Source organism: Mirounga leonina, unplaced genomic scaffold, assembly GCF_011800145.1.
Source record: "Mirounga leonina isolate KUSES-001 unplaced genomic scaffold, KU_Mleo_1.0 Mir_173, whole genome shotgun sequence".
Taxonomy (NCBI): Eukaryota; Metazoa; Chordata; class Mammalia; order Carnivora; family Phocidae; genus Mirounga; species Mirounga leonina.
In genome coordinates, this window is record NW_023270447.1 from 17,456,026 (window position 1) to 17,473,122 (window position 17,097).

At 35.7% G+C, this 17,097-nt stretch overlaps 1 protein-coding gene across 3 annotated transcripts in view; it reads left to right on the forward strand.

Annotated features, from left to right (window-relative positions):
- EVI5 (ecotropic viral integration site 5) overlaps positions 1-17,097 on the forward strand; it is a 200,943-nt gene that overhangs the window by 163,914 nt on the left and 19,932 nt on the right. For all 3 annotated transcript variants that reach the window (XM_035018030.1, XM_035018029.1, XM_035018031.1), the window contains one exon: positions 6,089-6,184. In XM_035018030.1, coding sequence (XP_034873921.1) covers positions 6,089-6,184 — 96 coding nt within the window. The remainder of the gene's footprint in view (positions 1-6,088; positions 6,185-17,097) is intronic.

Genomic DNA, 17,097 nt, shown 5'->3' on the forward strand with positions numbered 1-17,097 from the left:
CCACCACTCAAGCTATCTTATTTTTTGATACATTTCAGAGTAAGTTAAAGTTGTTATACTCTATCCCTAATCACTTAAACATACATACATATCTTTAGGTTTTTGATGACCTTTTGACTAAGAGACTCATACATAGAACTCTATAGCTTAAGGCTTTAATATGAATTAGATTATTATAGACGTCATGATGGTAATTGCTAAAATAATTACTGAAAGATCCAAGAGTGAAAGTGAATTTAAGCCTTTTATAAATATTACTTTATGTTCTCTTAATGTAAAGTTTCTTTTATCACAAGATGAAAAGTTGTACATTTAAGGTCTGTTCAGTGAAATTACAGAATTACCAAACTTGTTGATGTGTTGGAGCTCTTTAAGTTTGTCACTTACCTAATTAGTTTTGCTTAGGAAACCACTTAACTGGCAATCTGTTGTTGTTATCAGCTAGACCAAAAGAAAACGTCCAAGAAAAATCCAGGTTCCTGGTAAATTTATTAGTATAGCTGACATTTTCCCACCTGCTTATCAGAAAGAATCATGTGGACTTGCTTGAAAATAGAAGGCTATAAAAATTTTTGCAAAAAAGAATTTTAAACATCAGAAGTGAAATTAAATTGCCCACTTTTTAGAATATAATAGTTAACTGGATAATTTTTTTGGCATTGTAAATGTGTATTTAGTTACCTTTAAAGAGGACCCTAAAGAGCTTCGAATCAGCATATTTAAATGAGAGCCCATTTGCAGAACATGAAAACCACAGACTTTTAGATAAAATGTGATTTATATATTTTAATTTATTAAATAACATTTAGGACATCTCTCAGTTTACTCCAGTTTTTGAAGTACCAGCCAAATTCCCTTAAAGCGGACTGTTAGAATACCTAACTCAGAGCTTTCGGACTGGTGTGTCTATCACACTGGTATGCTTGCTACTAATGTGTGACAACTGTGCTGGGATGGGGTCAACTGCTAGAGTGCAGAGCTGCTTATTTACCCTTCCTTTGCCCTCAGTTTAGTCAGTGTGCCTTACAAGTTGTTACTTGGGTATATGTGTGTTTGTGTGTGTCTACAGAAATAATGGTTTAATGGGCATCGGAGATTTTTTTTTTTTTTTGGTAAACTTTTGACTTTCTGTATGTAACAGCTTTTCAGAAGAAACCTAACATTAAACTTATATACAGTAATATTTAAATATAAAGGAACAATTATATGCAATTGTGTTTCATCAAATATATAAAGTTTTTCTCTTTGAAATTCTACCTTTTTTCTACAATGAATAGAAATTCAAGGAACACATGGGTTTTTTTAGTCAGAAAGTCTTTAAGAGGGCTTCTTTGATTTTCACAAATATCTTTCAGGAATCTTTTTTTTCCCCCCTAAATTAAAACATTCCATTTCTTTATTGTAAAATTTCTCAGTTGCTCTGTTTTTTATTAAATACTGCCTTTCCTCTAAAGAAATCTAGGTGTAAAAGTTTTGGCTAAACCTTACTAAGACCCACCTTTGGAGGAAACAGATCTTTGGAGTCACTTAGTCACTTTTTGTAAAGCAGATTTAATGATTCTTATCATGCCAAACTTTTCTTTCATACAGGTTTCCCTATAGGAAAGAATTGGTATTAATTATGGTTATTGGTCATTTGACAGCCTTTCAAACCTAAAGTATTTTGCATTCTTGAACTTCTATCTCACAACATTAGAACTTACCTTGGACTTTGTAATTTTATTCACCCTGAGAATTTTATTTTGTCCTGCATGATATTCTTGCTATGGGATATCCAAAATCCTCAAGAACTTCGCCTTCACTGGGGACCAGATTTAAAGGTAATTTTTCTAAATCTGATTCCAAACCACAAATATCTGGCCTTTCCATCTCATCCACAAGGATTTCTTCCTAGTAGTTGATTGCACTTTCCATTTAATCAGATATTTCAAGGCAATTAATATGGCATGATGCTAAAATTAGACTCAAAAGCCATCAAAGAGGACAGCTGAACACATAACTCAAAGGAGTGCTTCTCATCAAATTTGTCCCCTTTGGAAATATATCTACCTACTCAGTTGTGGCTGCCATTCCTCATATCACATATGGGAGTTGGAAAATACATTCTATAAAAATAATGGCTTCCTTTATGTCGGCGAATATTCTCTCCTTTTTTTTTCTCTTTTCCACATTCTTCCTTTTCTTCCTTCTTGACTCACTCACTACTTATTCCCTTCTGCTTGACATAATCTTTTCCTACTTTGAGAATATACAGGACTGAGATGGAATAAGTCTAGAACCAAGGGAAATCATGGAATAAGGTAGTCATAAAACAGACTGAATTTGGGTGATGGGTTTATTAGTCTTTATTATATTATTCTTTTGTTCTTTTTCTGAGTTTCTGAAATATTTAAAATGGGGAGTGATTAAAAATCAGGTGTAGGCATAATTACATGTAAATAGTATTAGACAACTATAAATTGATAATATGAGTCATTAGTTTAGGGCCATAAATGAAAGTATGCTGTAGCATTTTATCTTCATTTCTTTTTATATTGTGATTCCCATTTAAATAATGGGGCTAAAATAAATATTCAAGGAAGACATGAGATTTTAAATAAATCCAAGAAAACTAATTTGTTTGGTCCTTTGCATAAATCACCATATATTCTTGCCTGTTTCAGTGTTTCTCATGTTTAGAATGCTAGAGAGAAAAATGTATCAACTGTTTATGTAATTCTTAGGCAATTGTTGGTTCATTCAATTAGAAATAATAATAATATCTATTACACAGCATTGCTGTGATGATTACATGTAAAGGGCACAGAACAGTTCCTAGCATATTGTTAGCCCCAGTCTCTCTCTACCAGTGTTGCACAAGAGAAATTAAGTCTTACAGAAAATAGTTTGAGTAACTATTTTCTCAATTCTTCTGAGGATGATACATAGTACCAATTTAGATGCATAGGAGAGAAGTTAATTCATTGCGTACGATGCTTTGGTGTTAGGGCTTAATTACTTGGGGGAATCTCAATTGAGAAAGTCTGGTAAGTTCTCAAGACATGTTAGCTATTACTACTTTGGTTGCAAGTAACAGAAACCCATATTTAAACTGGTTTAAATAATAAAGGGACTTTATTCGTTCACATAAATGAAAAAACAGATACCTAAGGCTTCAGAGATGATTAGGACTCTGAGTCAGTGTCTCTGCTGTTTTGGTTCTACCTTTCTCTGGCCAAATTAATATTTCTCCTTTTTTACTTTTTTTAATTGAGTATAACTGATACATAATGCCACATTAGTTTTAGTTGTACAACTTAGTGATTTGACAAGTTTATACATTATGTTCACCACAAATGTAGCTACCATCTGTCCCGTTACATTGCTATTACAGTATCATTGGCTATATTCCTTACGCTCTGTTTTTTATTCCTGTGATTTATTCATGCCATAACGGGAAGCCTGTATCTCCCTCTCCACTTCACACATTTTGCCCAAACCCACACCCCTTTCCCCTCTAGCAACCATCAGTTTGTTCTCTGTATTTACATGTCTGAATCTGCTTTTTGTGTGTTTATTCATTTTTTCCTTTTTTTTTTTTTAAGATTCCACTTACAAGTGAAATCACATGGTAGTTGTCTTTCTCAATCTGAGTTATTTCATTTAGCATAATACCTTCTAGGTCCATCCATCCATGTTGTCTCAAATGACATGATCTTATCCTTTTTTATGGATATATAATTATTGTGTATAAATCACATCTTCCTTATCTGTTCGTCTGTTGATGGACACTTAGGTTGCTTCCTTCCTGGCTATTACAAATAATGCTGCAATAAACATAGGGGTGCATATATCTTTTTGAATTAGTGTTTTTGTTTCCTCTGGGTTAATACCCGGTAGTGGAAATATTAATTTTTTGAAGAACCTCCATACTATTTTCCACAGTAGCTGCACCAATTTACATTCCGCCAACAGGTCATGAGGATTCCTTGTACTTCACATCCTCATCAACACTTGTTACTTCTTGTCTTTTTGATTCTAGCCCTCATTCTGACAAGTGTGAGGTGATATCTCACATGGTTTTGATTTGCATTTTCCTGATGATGAGTGATGTTGAGCATCTCTTCACATGTCTGTTGGCCATTTATATGTCTTCTTTACAAAAATGTCTACTCAAGTCCTTTCCCCATTTTTTAATTAGATTAATTTGGTTTTTTGGATATTAATTCCTTATTGGATATGTCATTTGCAAATATCTTCTCCCATTCAGAGGTTGCCTTTTTGTTTTGTTGCTTTTTTGTTTTGTTGATGATTTCCTTTGCTGTGCAGAAAGTTCTTTATTTTGGTGTAGTTCCAGCAGCTTATTTTTGCTTTTGTTTCCCTTTCCTTAGGTGACAACATGTAGAAAAAATTTTCCTACAACCAATGTCAGAGAAATTACTCTCTGTGCTCTCTTCTATGATGTTTATGGTTTCAGGTGTCCCATTTAGGTCTTTAATTCATTTTGCGGGTTTTTTTAATGTATGGTGTAAGAAAGGTGGTTCAGTTTCATTCCTTTGCTTGTAGCTATACAGTTTTCCCAGCACCATTTATTGAAGAGACTGTTTTTTCCCCATTGTATATCCTTGCTTCCTTTGTCATAGATTAATTGACTGTATAATCATGGGTTTATTTCTGGGGTTCCATTGATCTATGTGTCTATTTTTTTTTTTTTGCCAGTAACATACTGTTTTGACCACTGCAGTTTTGTAGTGTATCTCGAAATCTGGTATTGTGATACCTCCTGCTTTGTTCTTTCTCAGGATTGCTTTGGCTCAAACCAATATTTTAACTAAATTTTCAGAAAAAAATTTTTTTTCTTAAATATAGGCTTATAGCTAAAAATCATAAGGTGTCTGTTGAATATGTTTAAGAAGCCTAGAACCTTTGGAATATAGTTGTTAAATTAGACAGTTTTTTTTTTTTAAGATTTTATTTATTTATTTGACAGAGAGAGAGAGCACAAGCTGGGGAAGCAGTGGGCAGAGGGAGAGGGAGAAGCAGGCTTCCCGCTGAGCAGGGAGCCCGATGTGGGACTTGATCCCAGGACCCTGGGATCATGACCTGAGCCGAAGGCAGACGCTTAATCGACTGAGCTGCCCAGGCACCCCCCCCTTAATTTTTTACATAGGGTTTTATTTTTAAGCGATCTCCACACCCAGCGTGCATCTCGAACTCACAACCCCAAGATCAAGAGCCACATGCTCCACTGACTGAGCCCGCCACGTGCCCCTAAATTAGAACTTTTTTGCACTTAGGTGATTATATGTGATATTCATGTGTTCAAATATATAAGAAATGTTTTAAAGCCTGTAGGAACTATAGTTGTTCTTTTATCTCTACACAATTATTAGTTAAACTGCTTCAGCAGGCCATATTCTAGAAAAGACTTTTAAGGCAGGTTGCCACAAAGAGAAGAACAGAAAAACAAAAAGAGTGGGCTTGTAAGACTAATGCGATAGGATTTGAAGAACAGAGGAAGGGTATATGAGAATGCAATCCAGGTGGGAAGGACAGTTAATGCAGAAGAGCAGTTCTGTTGGAATGGTACCCTGACTTTATAGGGGAGCCACCCATTCTGTTACTGGAGCAGTTCTAGTTCATTCTTCCTGCCAAGGATGTTAGGAGAAGGTATATAGAAGGAAAGTAGAGCGTGTATTTGGCTGCAATTAGAAGGCCACACCAGACGATGTCCAGGGTCCCTTACTGGGGATGAAAAGATAGCAATAGAGATCTCCATGTTGGAACGTGCTCTACAGTACAACCCATTACTCTCAAGGTAATTTTACAGGACCTACAGCACATTTTAAAACCTACTTTCTAAAAACCTACCTCAAAAGGTACATTTTATAAGCTGTATGTGTTGTAAACAACTTCCACTAAGCATTATTTGGAAATATTCAGTGTAGTTTACTATAAATTACTTTCCAGAGATAGTTGGAGAACAGATTAGTTCAGAATTTAGCCAGTTAAAGGATATGCCCTTATGCTGTCCTATATCTTCAAATATTTGAGTACATGCTGTGAAAGTTGTCTCTTGTTTTTGGTTTGTTTTATTGTCACAAAACAGAAGGAAGAAGGAAAGCTTCAAGGACAGCTTAACAAGTCTGATTCTAACCAGTATATTAGGGAACTGAAAGATCAGATAGCAGAGCTGAATCATGAGGTAAGTGATGAATTTTGATCTTCACATATTTCTTTCTTCCTTCCTCTGTATTGTAACAACACTGTATTACTGGTTTATTACCGGCTATGACTGACTCTTTCATGATAAATATTTTCTATGAATCCCTGTTTATGATTAATAATACTTTAGAAAATTGTCTTTTTAGTAAGAATTGTTCTGTTCCAATACTGAGAATTAATTTTCCTCAAACCTTTTTATCATGATCTAAAATGCTCAATTAATATTTGCATGGCAAATTTTTTTTTTATTGTGATCTAAAAATCTTTGATAGTTTGTCCAGGTGTCATAAGTTACTTCAATTAAACTAAAGTTTTCTTTATACCTTTAAAATAGATCAGTGTTATTTACCGTTGTGGATAGAGGGAAGTCTTTTTACTCTTGTCTTCTTACTCCCTTCATGGTGGTGTTACTGAGATTGCAAAAAAGGATACTTGCCTAATATCAGTTAACAGATTTCTTAGTATCTAAACACTTTTTAAACTGGCAGTACCTTGAATCTGTGAGATTCGATTCATGAAACTTTCAGATAGTATTATTAAGTACTCTACTAAGTAATTTAAATTAATGTGTTTGATTAGAGGGATACTTTTTGTTAATGTAGCTCTAGGTCAATTTCCTTGTCCTTTATTATTTTCTAATGATAAGTACTTATCTAAACATGAATATAAAAGCATGTTTCTTATCTTGAATTATTTGTACAATAAGGTTTATTCACATTGAAAAGATTTGGGTAGGTAACATAACCTCATTTGTTAAGAAAGAAACTCATTTTGACCACTAAATTAATTTAAACCTCAAAGGAAAAAGTTTGGACATTACTCTTTCCTGGTATTACACCCTTCAGTTAAGGTCTGAGTGTTTTGGGTAATACCTCCTGGAGGTAGTCAATCTAAGTAAATTCTGAATGGAGAAACAAAACATTAACAAAAATGATAAATCTTAAATGTGGTTTAATTTAACTTATCCTGAAATTTGGGGGGTCATTCCTCTGATGTTCAACCATGATGGCATTTAAGGGATTCAAGATTGTGTATAATCTTTACCTATTTGTGTACAGTTTTTATAATCTCTTCTGATCTAATAGCCATGTGTGAAAGAACAAGTTACAAATAAGATGTTCTGGAAATTCTTATTGTTTTGAGAACCCTAGGAATTATTCCTTGTGTTCAAAAGCTTTTCTCAAAAGGAAATTTTGACTAAAATAAAGCCATCTTCCCTTTATAATTTTGACTTAGAGTGATTAGAAAGCTTTAATGTTGCTGAATTAAGAAAATTGTATAGGGATTGACTTTATTTCCAAGACTCGTCTAAAAATCAGCCAACATTAATTTTGCCTGTCATGTACCTTAACTAAAAATAATGATAATCTCCTCATCAGGACTGGCAGAAAACAGTTCATGAGAGGTCTCACTTTAATGTCACTTTTTTTGTGTGGCCTGTGAAAGTAATTGTTTGTCTTGCACAAACATGGAAAGAAAATTAATTGAGTAAAATTTTCTACCGTTAAAATAAAGAGCTATATTGTGTAAATTACAAACTAGAACAGTTTGTGATGAGATGCTAATTGTGTTATTCAAAGTACGCAGGTCCTGGGCTTAAGCAGGCCCCAGTGAGAAAATGTGTAGAGAAGAGGGTGAGTATAGTGCAGCTGGGGACCACACAAGAGTGCAGAGGTGAGAGTGAGCCAGCATGGGTGTGGGATTTAGAGGCCAGACTCGATTAAGAATTAATGTGATTAAGTTGTGGGAGGTAAGGGCAGATTGAATAGAACCAGCTTATGGTGAATCTTCAAAGCTAGAAGAGATTAAATTTACTAGATAAAATGAAACCATTATAGGTCTTCAGTTAAAGGTTCCTTTTCATTATGTTTTCGGAGCAGATTTTAATACATTCACCTGTTTCAAAGTTTTACAACTAAAGAAAGGTTAAGTGAAAACAAGTGAAATTTTAAACCAAGGTAATAGTTACGAGTGCACTGACTATACACATTACTATTGGTTGGACCAGCTTCTTAAGAGGGTTACATAAGGTATCACTTTATTACTCTAGTGATTTTCATTCTTGTGCTATAGCACTTCACAATGAGGAAAAAAGCCTGTAACCAAAGTCAGTCTAATCTCTCCAAATTAATTTTTGCCTTGTGTGTTAGTTTGCCAGAATCTTTAGCTTTCACCATAAAATTAACTTTCAAATATTAATGTTATATGTGAACATGTGACTGTTAGTAGTCACTCTACTAGCTGATTTTTATACTTCTCAAAATGCTGAGGGAAATGTTGACAGAAACTGCAGATCTATAAAATAACAATAGTAGTTACTATTTATTGAGTACCCTCTATTGGTCAAGCATTGTGTCAGATACTTCATATTTATTATTATTAACCCTCATAATAATCCCACATGATGGTAGTATTCTCAGTTGAATAAATATGAAAACAGACTCACAATAATTAAGTAACTTGCCGGGGTTATACAAGCAGTAAATGGTTGAGCCAGGATTGAATCAAATTTGGCCTATCCTTTTCTGTGCTGTTTACAGACATTAGATTAGAAAACATGTCATCAATATTTAAAAATTTAAAGAATGGCAATTAATGACAGTATTTTAACTATGTTGTTCCTCCCTGAAACATTAATTTGCATACATCCAGTAAGTGAATTCTTCAGTTGACCTAGCCGTGGGAGCTCCCTCTCCTTCCCTGTTAGCATAGCAAATGGAGATTTATCTTCACTTCCTGCAGTTTACTGTGATCCATCCAAGTGCCTTCTCTGACTCCCAACCCCTGCAGTTCCTGCTGTCACCACCTAACTAATTATGCTCCTAATTTTACCTACTTCACATAGGAATGTTTTAACTTGGAACCTCTCATACCCTGCCAAGACCTTCATAGAAGCCACTGCGGAAACCCTTGCTGCCCCAGATCTGGCAAGAGCCTTGGTTAAATCCTCCTGTATCTGTACATCCTGTCCTCATGGCATACATAGAAAAGAAACTGGATCCCAGTTCAAGTCTTTCCTTATTCCATCTTCCCCACCTCCTGCCCTTCCAAACATCTATCATCATAGCACCTCCTAGGCACTGTGTTTAGAACTACAAATAAAGATTGAAACAGTCCCTCAAGGGGCTCACAGACTAACAGCAGAGACCGGTATACAAATAAACGAATTGTAATACATAATGAAAAATATTACATTATAGTGGTTACCATTCATTTAATAGTCACTCTGTGCCAGACACTGTCCTAAATGTTATACTTACATTGTTTCTTCACAACATTCCTTGAAGTAGGTAGCATCATTATTATTCATGTTTTACATGTAATAAAACTAAGGTTCTGGGGTATTAAATAACTCCCCATGGTCATACAGTAGTTAGTAGTAGAAGTAGGATGTTAGTTCAGACTATAGGACTCCAAGCCCATTCATGCACTTAACTACCATATGCTATGCCTCCTTTGAAACATATAGGAATAAAATGGTAACAGCATCTGGGTTGGGTTTTGAAAAATGAGAAGAAATTTGTCACGCAGATTGGGCATCAGGAACATGTAAGTCAGATACATAAACCAAAATTGTAGGTTCTAGGAATGAATAAGCCATGTACTTTGCAACATAGGTCTGTCTTCTTATAGCTACTGACCACTGAAGGCAATGACTATTTTCTAAATGCTGGGAAAGGGAGCTAGAAGAAAGTAGAAAGTTATTCTCATTTAGAAGCTAAAAGAAATATACTCAGGACTCATGTAGGTATAGACATACTGAGAAGTATAATTTTATGGTTCAGCCAACTTACCAGTTGACTAGGCTTCTCTGGGCCCTTTGGAGCCTTGCTGCCATTTACAGTATTATTTTATAGGAAAATGCATACTAAACAGCTGATTTGAAAATGTTTTTGGATATAGGTTATGTTTTCACTTGTTCTTGATGTGATATGTTCTGGTGGATGTTGTAGGAATAGGTAAATTTATTCCAGTCTAAAGATAATTCATTTATGCTAAAAATTAAATACTTTTTTATTAAACAGCTTTGCTGAATTTTTATAATGTCATATTAGTTTTAATATGCTTTATGTCCTTAAAATCTCACAAAAGTAATTCTGGTCCTATTTGCTTAGTAAGTTTTCTACATAGAGGAAGTTTTCCCTTTTTTCATTAAGCTTTCTAATGGTAGTTGCTAAACTGGGTGTAGATACTTTGGATGATTATTTTAATCTTCACAATTATCCTGTGAAAATTATTATTCCCATTTTATAGTCTCAGAGAGGCTAAATAACATGTCCACAGTCACATGATCAATAAGTAGCAGAAGCTTGAAGCAGGACTTTCATTTGACTGCGATGTATTAAACTTAGAATGAAGTAAAACCAAAACAAACTATACTTTTTTTTAAAAGAAAGAAAAAAAACCTTTAGAGCATTTTTGTTCATTAATAAATACCCTGCCTTGTTCTAGACATAATGAAACAAGTTTGTAAATGATGCAGACATTTTGTGAGACAAAGGAAAGAAAACTGTAGGAGTGTAATACGAAGCCATGAATAAGACCCATACAAAAATGCATACCACAAGAGTATCTATTTCTTATAAGTGGACCTCAAGCTTGGCTCTAAGGTTTTCAGCAGTCAACACAAAAAAGGGGGAAACCTAGTCACTTTAAATATGTCAGAGAGAATGTATAATGAAAACAGACCAATTGTTAGGAGAGCCACAACTATTTCTGATGGTGAGATCAAACAACAGTTTCTTCATTGCTTATCTGTGAACGAAACCTTCGAGTATGATCAACTATTATAGACCAGCTGTTATCCTTAATATTCTATAGTAGAATGTGTTCATAATCATAAAAATTGAACAATTTAAAGAACAAACTCTTTAAAGACTTTTGATAGAAGTACAACATGGCGGAAAGTGCTCAGGTGACAAGTTTAGAGCTCAATAAATTATCACAAAGTGATCACACCCATGTAACTTCCACCCAGGTCCAAGAAATAGACTCAAAGCCCCATATATACTCTCTTGCAACCACTACTCACTCCCTCCTCTTCAAAGATAACCATGATCTCAACTTTAATACAATAGTTTAGGTTTTTGAATTTTATATAAATGGCTGCTTATAGTATATATTTTGTGTCTTGCTTCTTTGGCTTTAAATTGTGAAATTTAATCATGTTGTTGCTATAGGTTATTCATTCTCATCACTGTGTAATTTTCCTTTGTATAAATATACTACAATTTATTTATCTTTTTGTTGGTGAACATTAGAATTATTTCCAGTTTGGTCTGTTAAGAACATTGCTGCAAGTGATTATGCCATTTTACACTCCATGAGCATTGAAGACAGTTCTTATTCTACATCCTCATCAACATGTAGGATTGTCTGTCTTTATCTAATTTTAGTCATTCTTTGTCTGGGAAGAGGTTTCCCATTATGGTTTTAATGTGTACTTGGGTAACTTTTCCCCCAGCACCTAGAACAACGTTGCCCTGTAATAGATACTCCATGGGAAAAAGAATTTAACAAATAAATGATTTCAAAAGGCTTTGCTAATAAGGTAACATAAAAGCTGTGATAGGAATGCTAAGAAGCTTCCTGATGTGCACAAATCAGTGGAGGGGCGCCTGGGTGGCTCAGTCGTTAAGCGTCTGCCTTTGGCTCAGGTTATGATCCCAGGGTCCTGGGATCAAGCCCTACATCAGGCTCTCTGCTCAGCAGGAAGTCTGCTTCTCCCGCTCCCACTCCCCCTGCTTGGGTTCCCTCTCTCGCTGTGTCTCTCTCTGTCAAATAAATAAAATCATAAAAAAAAAAAAAAAATCAGTGGAAAGAACATTCCAGGCAGAAGAAACAACTAGCACAAAGACCTTGGGGGGAATGTAGTGGACTTCATGAGAAATCATACTAATGTGGCGGGTACAGTATAGTGGAGGGTGGGGAAAAAAATGGTATGAGATAAGATTAAAGAGATAGTTGAGGTCAAATCCTATATAGTGCTTTTTTGCCAGGATAAATAGACTGTGGTTTATTCTTGGTTCAGTGGGAAGCCTTTGGATGGTTTTAAGCAAAGAGTGATGTGATCTGATTTGTCCTGCCTGCTATATGGTGAATTGATTGTAGGAGAGCAAGACTAGAAACAGGAAAATGGAGGCTGTTAATATAGTCTAGGTAAGAGCAAAGGTGGCTTAGAAGGATGGAAGAAGTGGAATGTATTAAAGATAAGTTTTAGAGGTTGAGAACTTGCTGATGGATTGCATGAGGGACATAAGATAAAACAGTCAGTGACTCCAGAGATTTTTGGCTTGACATCTGAGTGATTGGTGCCATTTACTGAACTTGGGAAGGGTAGAATATCAAGAGCTCTGTTTTACAGTTTATGTTAAAATTGAGATTCCTATTGAACATTAAAATGAAAATACGAGGTGGTCAATGGATATGTATGAGGTTCTAAAAAGATGTTGGGGCTAAAAATAGGTATAGTAGTTATTGGCATATAAATCTTATTCATAGGTAAAGGGAAGGGGTTCTAGGAGCAAATTTGTGGCACTCCTGACCTATAAGATCAAGAGAGCCAATAAAGGAGATCAAAACTACCAGTGGGATAGGGGGGAAACAAGCGACTGTGGATACAGGAGCCCCAGAAAGGGGAATTTCAAGAAGGGAGCATTTCAACATAGTTATTTTTTTTAATGTTTTATTTATTTATTCATGAGAGTCAGAGAGAGAGAGAGGCAGAGGGAGAAGCAGGCTCCCCGCCTAGCAGGAAGCCTGATGCAAGACTCGATCCCAGGACCCTGGGATCATGACCTGAGCTGAAGGCAGACGCTTAGCCATCTGAGCCACCCAGGCACCCTCAACATAGTTATTTTAATTAGATTATAAACTTCCCTGGTCCTGCTGAAGAATGAATGTATTAGGAAAGATATCTTCAGCATTTTTTTTTTTACCATTTATCAGACAATGATGGATGATTTATGAAAAAAACTTGACAAGAGGAATTGTCACTGAACAAGTACTGAGACCCCCCCCTTCCTGAAGAACTTAAAGAAATGTAAGCTGTTTCAGGACAAAGCTGTCCAAAAAACAAAGCAACATAAAACACTATTATAGGATGCTATAAATAACATACAACCCAGGTAGATGAAGCCAACTTTCATTTTAAGGATAGCCTTTGTGCTCATTCCCAGTTACCCAGGTCTTCTGTCATCCTGTTTTCTTTGTTGAGGAGACAGTTTTTTAAGTTATCATATGTTCCAAGAATCTTCTTTTTTTTTTTTTTAAAGATTTTATTTATTTATTTGACAGAAACACAGTGAGAGAGGGAACACAAGCAGGGGGAGTGGGGGAGGGAGAAGCAGGCTCCCCGCCGGGCAGGGAGCCCGATGCGGGGCTCAATCCCAGGACCCTGGGATCATGACCTGAGCTGAAGGCGGACGCTTAACAACTGAGCCACCCAGGTGCCCCAAGAATCTTCTTTTATTTCTACCAGCCAAATACAAAATTAGGAGTTTGAATAAATAAAAGGAAATCTAAAGAAAGCCCATTCTGAAGTTTGACTTAGAAAATATTTATACGTAAGTACTCTTTTAAATTCTGATAACTGTTTATGTATGCTTGAGCTATAGATTTAGTAAAATATCTACCAAAAAGTATTTTGAATGCCCTGTCCATTATTAGTATATTTAATGTGTATACTGACTTGTTATTAAACTAGAATTTTTGAAATGAGGAACTTTCGGAATCAAATGACAGACTACCCTTTTGTAACTGTGAATCTTTTTTCCCTTGTTCTACATTCCCAGTTTAAAAGTAGTTAATAAAATCACTTGAACTTGAATATATTTTATTTTATTTTTAAGATTTTATTTATTTGAGAGAGATAGAGATAGCAAGAGAGAGCACAAACAGAGAGGAGAGGGAGAAGCAGAGCCCCAGGCGGGGCTTGATCTCAGGATCATGACCTGAGCCAAGGCTGACGCTTTAACCCACCTGAGCCACCAGGTGCCCCGAACTTGAATTTTTTTAAAGGAGCTTAAAGATTCATTTAACATTGATCTTCATCTAGCATTAAAATCAGAATATTAACGGTAGAAAAGAACTTAGTAATTTGGCTCTAATTATTGGCAGCTATTTTTTTCTCTTTATTTCAAACTGAATAGTAATATTTTTGGTTTTTTAACTGTATGCTTATTCTGTATTGACTGTTTCTACCAGTCTTTATTTCCTTTTAAATCTTGCAAAACCCCAAGTATATTACCTAGTTCACAGAGGATAACCTAAAAAAGAATTGACATTTTTACAAACTGCATTGATAGTGACAGTGTACTGGTGGAGGCAGAAATAATCTTTTGTATTGATGTCTGTTGATAATTGAATCTTAATTTTAGAATTATTGTTTAAAAAAGTTTCAATACATGGAGTTATAAGCTTTCATGCATATTGTTACAGTAAAAAGTGTCCAGTTTCCCAATGTGGCAACTTCTTAATAAAAAAACATATTCCCTTAAATTTGTTTTTTCTCTAGTTAAAGCAATGTAAAGTATCATGCAGGAGCTCACAAAAGCCTCACTACAGGAAAATTGGTTTTTTTCTGCTGCCAAAAGGTCTTATGTAGATAATGAGAGATCATATTTGTACTCCTATGGAAATTGCTTTAAGGCTCTTCAAATTAGGGACACCCGGGTGGCTCAGTTGATTAAGCATCTGCCTTCGGCTCAGGTCATGATCCCAGGGTCCTCGGCTGGAGCCCCACATCAGGCTCCCTGCTCAGTGGGGAGTCTGCTTCTCCCTCTGCCTGCCGCTCCCCCTGCTTGTGCTCTCTCTCTCTCTGAGAAATAAATAAAATTAAAAAAAAAAAAAGGCTCTTCAAATTAAATGTTTAGCTCTGGGCACCTGGGTGGCTCAGTCGTTTAAGTGTCTGCCTCTGGCTCAGGTCATGATCCGGGGTCCTGGGATCAAGTCCTGTATCGGGCTCCCTGCTCCATGGGAGCCTGCTACTCCCCCTGCTTGTGCTCGCTCTTTCAAATAAATAAATAAAATCTTTTAAAAAATGTTTAGCACTGTTTTTAAAATTTACAACCTCCATTTATAGATTAAAAATCCATTCTTAATGACTTCTTTAAATGGGGGTTGTTATTCCTATTCCTCTTATATGTTCCATTTAATCTCAGATAATTAGTTTATCTTATTTGAAGTCATAAGATAAAACTGTACAGTGTACAATATTTAATGTCTACAATAATATCACTGTGTAGAAGACATAAAGCTGAGATTTCAGATTCACATTTTTTTAAGCCAGACATGTTCTTAAAGTTTATCTAGTTTTTCACTTGCTAAATGAGGAAGCTGAGGGCATAAGAGTTAAGGGACTTACCCGAAGTTACACAGCTAGTTGGTGGCAGAGACGGAACTACTGCCCAGGCATTCGGACTGATCTGCTACATCCCTCTGCCCTGCCACAGTCCTGCCGACTCACTGAACTGTCACATGTGAGATGTAGGAGGAGTTCCACAATGGTTTAATTAAATTAATTACTTCTTTCAGATGGGAACCTAATGTCTGGTTAGTAGAACTTTACTACCACCTAGTATTCTTTACTTTTCTTCCAGCATCAGTTTCTGGATTTCTCTTCCATCTGAAACTGGAGAATTGATGTGACTTGACCCTTTAGATTCTGCCTCAGTTTCCAGTAGGTGCTACTAAAATCTTAACTTTTAAATATCAGATGATTTTCTGAAAACAGAGGCAACTGAGATTTTCTAGCCAAATTTGACATTCCCAGAAACATAGAACTAGATAAAAATAGTTAACCCAATTTCATATATACCTATTATTTAAGAAATACAAGTTTACCCAAGGACATAAATCAGATCAGCTATTCAATACATTCTGTTGCAAGAGTTTATTATTTAAGTTGTGACCAAACTTCCAGGAATTGTTTCTAGATTAATTTTTTAAAATCTCCAAGGCTGTACATCTTTCCATTTATTCTTTGCCTCCAAAAAGAATATATAACACAGAGAAAAAACTATAATAATCCCACGCAGGGTACCTTACTTTTTTAATTTTTTAATTTTTTTTATTCTTATGTTAATCCCCATACATTACATCATTAGTTTTAGATGTAGTGATCCATGATTCATTGTTTGTGCATAACACCCAGTGCTCCATGCAGAATGTGCCCTCCTCAATACCCACCACCAGGCTAACCCCCCCCCCTCCCCTCTAGAACCCTCAGTTTGTTTTTCAGAGTCCATCGTCTCTCATGGTTCGTCTACCCCTCCGATTTCCCCCGCTTCATTCTTCCCCTCCCCTACCTTCTTCTTCTTCTTTTTTTCTTAACATATATTGCATTGTTTGTTTCAGAGGTACAGATCTGAGATTCAACAGTCTTGCACAATTCACAGCGCTTACCAGAGCACATACCCTCCCCAGTGTCTATCACCCAGTCACCCCATCCCTCCCACCCCACCCCCCACTCCAGCAACCCTCAGTTTGTTTCCTGCAATTAAGAATTCCTCATATCAGTGAGATCATATGATACATGTCTTTCTCTTTGACTTATTTCACTCAACATAATACCCTCCAGTTCCATCCACGTCGTTGCAAATGGCAAGATCTCATTCCTTTTGATGGCTGCATAATATTCCATTGTGTATATATACCACATCTTCTTTATCCATTCATCTGTCGATGGACATCTTGGCTCTTTCCACAGTTTGGCTATTGTGGACATTGCTGCTATAAACATCAGGGTGCACAGGGTACCTTACTTTTTATTCAAGACTTTTAGACCACTTTCCAGTTTTATGCTGTATTCATAGAAGGGGGTGGTGTTCGACCCAATTACATGCCTCTATGCATGTATCCTATTCCTACTATAGGTAAAAAAAGATGTTTAAA